This window comes from Biomphalaria glabrata, chromosome 1 (genome assembly GCF_947242115.1).
Source record: "Biomphalaria glabrata chromosome 1, xgBioGlab47.1, whole genome shotgun sequence".
Taxonomy (NCBI): domain Eukaryota; kingdom Metazoa; phylum Mollusca; class Gastropoda; family Planorbidae; genus Biomphalaria; species Biomphalaria glabrata.
The window spans coordinates 62,414,452-62,420,913 of NC_074711.1; the positions used below are offsets into that span (position 1 = coordinate 62,414,452).

The 6,462-nt window shown below is 39.5% G+C and overlaps 1 protein-coding gene across 8 annotated transcripts in view; it reads left to right on the forward strand.

Moving 5' to 3' along the window:
• The window catches only part of LOC106075822 (polycystic kidney disease protein 1-like 1), a 183,267-nt gene extending 178,783 nt beyond the window's left edge, over positions 1-4,484 (forward strand). For all 8 annotated transcript variants that reach the window (XM_056006474.1, XM_056006510.1, XM_056006470.1 and 5 more), the window contains one exon: positions 564-4,484. In XM_056006474.1, coding sequence (XP_055862449.1) covers positions 564-1,803 — 1,240 coding nt within the window. In that variant the 3' untranslated portion in view covers positions 1,804-4,484. The remainder of the gene's footprint in view (positions 1-563) is intronic.
• Positions 4,485-6,462: the final 1,978 nt, after the last annotated feature.

Sequence of the window (6,462 nt, forward strand, 5' to 3'; positions counted from 1 at the left end):
ATTTCTCCCCTAGTTAGTAAGCTCCATCTGGCTGATGGAAGGCTCAATCACATCGAAGAAAATATATCTAAAACATGTTTTAATCTTTAATTTTCACTATGAAGTCATTTTCTTTTTACTCCAGCGCAAGAACACCATCTACTGCCACCTTTCCCATGCTCCACATTTTCAAATAGTCTCTTGGAGCTAATGAGCCATCAGACTTAAAAATAGCCATAAGCCCATTACCCATTTCCTTCACTACCAGGTAGTAAAAAATAATAATTCCACACCTCTTGAGTTTGACCTCATCATGAACTTAGCCTTGACAAGGAAAAGGAAATAGTATGTGTCGGAAGTGAAGAAAAAAAGTGCATGCGCAGTAGCAATATATAGTAGTAATTTGGTAAACATTCAAATAAAAAAGTTTTAGCAATAAAAAGTGAACTGATCTCTATACAAATCGGGGCTGATCGAGCTTCGCACTTTACTATATATAGGATTTCTTTGTTATGTTCTGTGTTATGTATAGGATTCTCTTAGGATTTTCTTTTGAACTAATCTTTTGTTTTTCTTCCATTTAGGTCTCACTTGGAATTTGAAATATTCCGTCAACTACAATTACAAAGACAAGAGTTAACTATGTTTAATTTTCCAGCCTCTAATCAGGTGGCATGCGCTTTAGTTGAGACCCCTGCCACTAGATACAGTGGACTCTTTAACCTTGGGGCTTGTTCACTTCCTCCAGACTTGAGTGCAGATACTAGCACACTGGTAGGCACAAACAGGTTGAAAGATCCACAACAGACTTCAACAAAAACCAGCCCAGAGTCCCAGTCTTCAGGGCAGGATTCTCCTGCAGAAGAGTTGAGGCTTGTGAAAGAGCTCTGCCTCCAGCATCAAAAGCCAGTTCTGTTCTTGCCTCCCAAGAGGAGCCAGAGCCTAAAGGTTCCAGGCAAACAAGCCAGCCCCAATGATAAAACACAGAAACAATGGCTTGAGAATGATTTGTCTAGTGATGGCCACCTCAGGGTCAAGCTACAAAGAGTGGCATCTAGCTCATTGATTCAGAAATACCCTCACATTCAAGTAGCTGACAAGAGAGAGACACAATCCCACAACAACAGTTTAGATAAGAAATCAAAAGTTCACAAAGATATTCCTGGACTGATCAAAATGAATAAAGATGAGGACCTTGTCAGAAAACAAGAAACACATCAAAATTTGCAACTTCTGAGCAATGCTCAGAATCCATCTTCAGGAAATGTTAGCCCACAGAGTTCAGAAAGTGAAAGAGGTCATAAACGAACTGACTCTTCCTCAGGTCAGTCCGGTCATGAACGAAACGATGCATCAAAACTTGTGAGCAAAAAACCAGAACTTCCACCGAAACCCACCTTTGCACTGCGAGCAACAGATTCCATGAAATCAGGGCGCAGTCCTAAAACTAAGCAATATTCTTTCAGCTCAGATCTGATGTGTGCTGAGTCAAGCTCTGGCTCTGAACAAGAAGCTACCATGTTTAGTAAAAGAACTCTTCAAGGAAGGAGAAACCTCAGGAAAACTAAGTCCAGGGGCAAGGGGAAGGGGAATGAAGGAGGAATTAGTGCCCCTTTGGTCTTAGAGGCAGATTTCGGAGGAGGAATTAGTGCCCCTTTGGTCTTAGAGGCAGACTTTGGAGGAGGAATTAGTGCCCCTTTATCTTTAGAGGCAGATTTTGTTTCAGCTGGGGAAACTAGTGCCACTAACTTTGATATAATTATTCATCCTGTTCCCTCGGGTATCAACCCTGATGATCATACAATGCCAGAGGAACTTCTGTAGTCGCATTCACTCCTAAAATAATCAGAAACCAAACCAACATTGAACTTCAATAGACAAGGTATCCTATGAACCACTGTCCCAACTGATCCAACAAGACAACTGTTGCCATGAAACATGGGATCTGTTTAGAATCATTTGTCAACTTTCTTATCTGTAATTTAATGTTAAATGTACCTGTCTTATTTTGTCAGGCTACCTGAGTTCCTTACACACTCACTAGACAAGTGAAGAATTATCATTAGGTAATAATAATGCATTATATTTTTAAAATGATTTTATGTTACATTAAATTAATGTTTGAATATTTACATTTTATTTATTATTTTATATTATCTTTTATTTTGATATTTTATTTGTAAATTTTTCAGTTCTCTCAATATGATATTAAGATGGAAACATCTTTCTTAAAACTCTTTATTATTATTTTTCTGGAGAAAAGGTACTTCTCTTTTATCTAGTTAAATAAGAAATTGATATCTGAAACAATTTTCTGAACTTTGTGTCCATTCAGACATTACATGGATAAGGGTGGGGGGTGTGTAGAAATATATTTTGTTTCATGTGTAATTGTCATAGAGATTTAAGGTTTCAAAAACATTTGTTTTGGTTAGTTAATACCACTTTTGGCTTCCAGTGAATGTTATTTGATTGTATGCAACAAAGTGTCCACTAGATGGAGCTGATGACTCCATAACATTGAAATCTTTCTACACTCAATGACATTCTTGTACTTGCATCTCCGTCCTTATTAGTCACTTTAGTCTGGATTATCCACTACAGTACTAAATATCCATTACATTGAAAAAGTCCTGAACTCATTTTAAACTGTGTCTAAAGATTTTACCCTTGGATTTGTTATACAAGTTTTTGAATGTTTACTTTTTTTTTTTTCAAATAAGAAAACAAAAAACTATGTACATGAAGGTTTGGTTTATACTAATAAATTGTATTGACTTTCTGATGTTGTTTGCAATGCTTAATCAATCAACATGAATTTTTGGATACTGGGTAAGCTCATCCAATCAGCTCTCATATTTATTGATTTTTTTGTTCCACACTTTCAATGTTTGGATCTCATTATGACACTGTCATTGTAAAAACATTGGATAGAGTCATTGTTAAATAGGCTTGGAAACTTGCTTTTAGGCCATCTTCATTTTGGATGTTAGGAAAAGTGTGAAGACTTTTGACTATGACATGAAAGTTGTGAATGATTACATTGAGTTGACTGTGATTCCTAAAGCTACAAGTCTCAACTGTGCATATACTTGTTGCCTGAAGAACTTCAAACTATCAAAGTTCATTTTGAACGTAAGATTATTGTTTCATGTGTTAACAATATAGAGCATGGTTCTTAAATAAAACTCGCCACAAGACTGTCACTGAAATTCTCTTATGACACTGATTGCTTCATATTGTTGTTGAAACATTGTTTCCACTGAAATTAATTAGTGTCTTATATCTGTAAATTATTCAGAGCACTTTAAGTGTGTACAGCAACCATTATGTTTTATTTAAGAAAGGAGATTGAGTTTTTCTGAGGTAACATGAATCCCACATTTAAGTTTGGACTTTCATTAGTTGTTATAAACACTTTGTAAATATCTTCCTGCTCAACTCAGAGACTGCTCAGTACATGCAGCTAGTGCGTTGACTGATTGGCAATAGTGCTCTTGTCAATATTCAACTGTTGATTTGTTGTTGTATTTGTTTTTAAACTACAGCTATGGTTGTCTTTGGCTCTTAAAACTATGTAGACTCTTAGCAAAAGCAAAATATATGTTTCTAGTTCTGAGTAAATGGTCCATCTGGCTGGGAGTTGTTTCAGATTGAAAAGTAAAAAGGTTTTTATTTTCTCTCTCTAGTAGCTATGAGTCCATCTGAAAATATATTATGGGGAGGGGGGACTAATAGGTCTTAATGAAGGAAAATGTGTAGTGACTTATGGGGAGGGGGGACAAATAGGTCTTAATGAAGGAAAATGTGTTGTGACTTATGGGGAGGGGGGGGGGACAAATAGGTCTTAATAAAGGAAAATGTGTAGTGACTTATGGGGAGGGGGGACAAATAGGTCTTAATGAAGGAAAATGTGTAGTGACTTATGGGGAGGGGGGACAAATAGGTCTAAATGAAGGAAAATGTGTAGTGACTTATGGGGAGGGGGGACAAATAGGTCTTAATGAAGGAAAATGTGTAGTGACTTATGGGGAGGGGGGACAAATAGGTCTTAATGAAGGAAAATGTGTAGTGACTTATGGGGAGGGGGGACAAATAGGTCTTAATGAAGGAAAATGTGTAGTGACTTAGGGGGGGGGGATTACTATTTGTATTACTGTTAGCCTTAAAGAGTCAAAGACTGTATGCCATAGTTAACGGCTGGGAGACACTTTCTCTGTCTGATCTTGACTTGGCCACTTAAAGTTGTCTCCAGCTACTAATTGCTCACTTGTCCTAGTGACATCATCCAATATTGCTCTCTGATTTCATATGGTGCTAAAACTTTGCATTATGGACTGCATTATGTATACATATTTATTGAAATATATATATATATATAGATGGTCTACACATTTTATCCATTGTAACTACGTACTCTACAACTCTTTATTGTATATAATCTACTCTACTGGTGCTCTCCAATGATATAACGTTGTTGAACAAATAAACTTTCTTTATACACATTGACTTGTTCAAATGTTTTTTACATCGCAAACTTTAAGAAACAATACAAATATTAACAAATACTTTTAAATAAAAGCATATATGCATCAATTAGTTTGGATCAGTCATGTCATTAAATTTGTACTAAATCTATTCTAGACTAACCATAATAAATCTGTGTCATTACAAATATTTTAAACAATTGCTTTTACCTTTCTCAATACACTAACATTATCCTATCACTTGTCTGGACCAAATAGTAAAGGGGAGAGAAAAAGAAGAGTATCTGGGTAAATATTTCATTGATCGCTTTTTAAATGCATTGGTTAAAAAAAAAAATGAACGACATGAATTCGAACTCTAGGGCTATAGCCTCCTCAAGCCAATACACTAACCACTGTGCCAGGGAAGTGCTTATGTCGAACTCTAGGGCTAAAGCCTCCTCAAGCCAGGGAAGTGCTTATGTCGAACTCTAGGGCTATAGCCTCCTCAAGCCAACACACTAACCCGTGTGCCAGGGAAGTGCTTATGTCGAACTCTAGGGCTAAAGCCTCCTCAAGCCAATACACACTAACCACTGTGCCAGGGAAGTGCTTATGTCGAACTCTAGGGCTATAGCCTCCTCAAGCCAATACACACTAACCACTGTGCCAGGGAAGTGCTTATGTCGAACTCTATGGCTAAAGCCTCCTCAAGCCAATACACACTAACCACTGTGCCAGGGAAGTGCTTATGTCGAACTCTAGGGCTAAAGCCTCCTCAAGCCAATACACACTAACCACTGTGCCAGGGAAGTGCTTATGTCGAACTCTAGGGCTATAGCCTCCTCAAGCCAATACACACTAACCACTGTGCCAGGGAAGTGCTTATGTCGAACTCTAGGGCTAAAGCCTCCTCAAGCCAATACACACTAACCACTGTGCCAGGGAAGTGCTTATGTCGAACTCTAGGGCTATAGCCTCCTCAAGCCAATACACACTAACCACTGTGCCAGGGAAGTGCTTATGTCGAACTCTAGGGCTATAGCCTCCTCAAGCCAATACACACTAACCACTGTGCCAGGGAAGTGCTTATGTCGAACTCTAGGGCTATAGCCTCCTCAAGCCAATACACACTAACCACTGTGCCAGGGAAGTGCTTATGTCGAACTCTAGGGCTAAAGCCTCCTCAAGCCAATACACACTAACCACTGTGCCAGGGAAGTGCTTATGTCGAACTCTAGGGCTATAGCCTCCTCAAGCCAATACACACTAACCACTGTGCCAGGGAAGTGCTTATGTCGAACTCTAGGGCTATAGCCTCCTCAAGCCAATACACACTAACCACTGTGCCAGGGAAGTGCTTATGTCGAACTCTAGGGCTAAAGCCTCCTCAAGCCAATACACACTAACCACTGTGCCAGGGAAGTGCTTATGTCGAACTCTAGGGCTATAGCCTCCTCAAGGCAATACACACTAACCACTGTGCCAGGGAAGTGCTTATGTCGAACTCTAGGGCTAAAGCCTCCTCAAGCCAATACACACTAACCACTGTGCCAGGGAAGTGCTTATGTCGAACTCTAGGGCTATAGCCTCCTCAAGCCAATACACACTAACCACTGTGCCAGGGAAGTGCTTATGTCGAACTCTAGGGCTATAGCCTCCTCAAGCCAATACACACTAACCACTATGCCAGGGAAGTGCTTATGTCGAACTCTAGGGCTATAGCCTCCTCAAGCCAATACACTCTAACCACTGTGCCAGGGAAGTGCTTATGTCGAACTCTAGGGCTATAGCCTCCTCAAGCCAATACACACTAACCACTGTGTCAGGGAAGTGCTTATGTCGAACTCTAGGGCTATAGCCTCCTCAAGCCAATACACACTAACCACTATGCCAGGGAAGTGCTTATGTCGAACTCTAGGGCTATAGCCTCCTCAAGCCAATACACTCTAACCACTGTGCCAGGGAAGTGCTTATGTCGAACTCTAGGGCTATAGCCTCCTCAAGCCAATACACA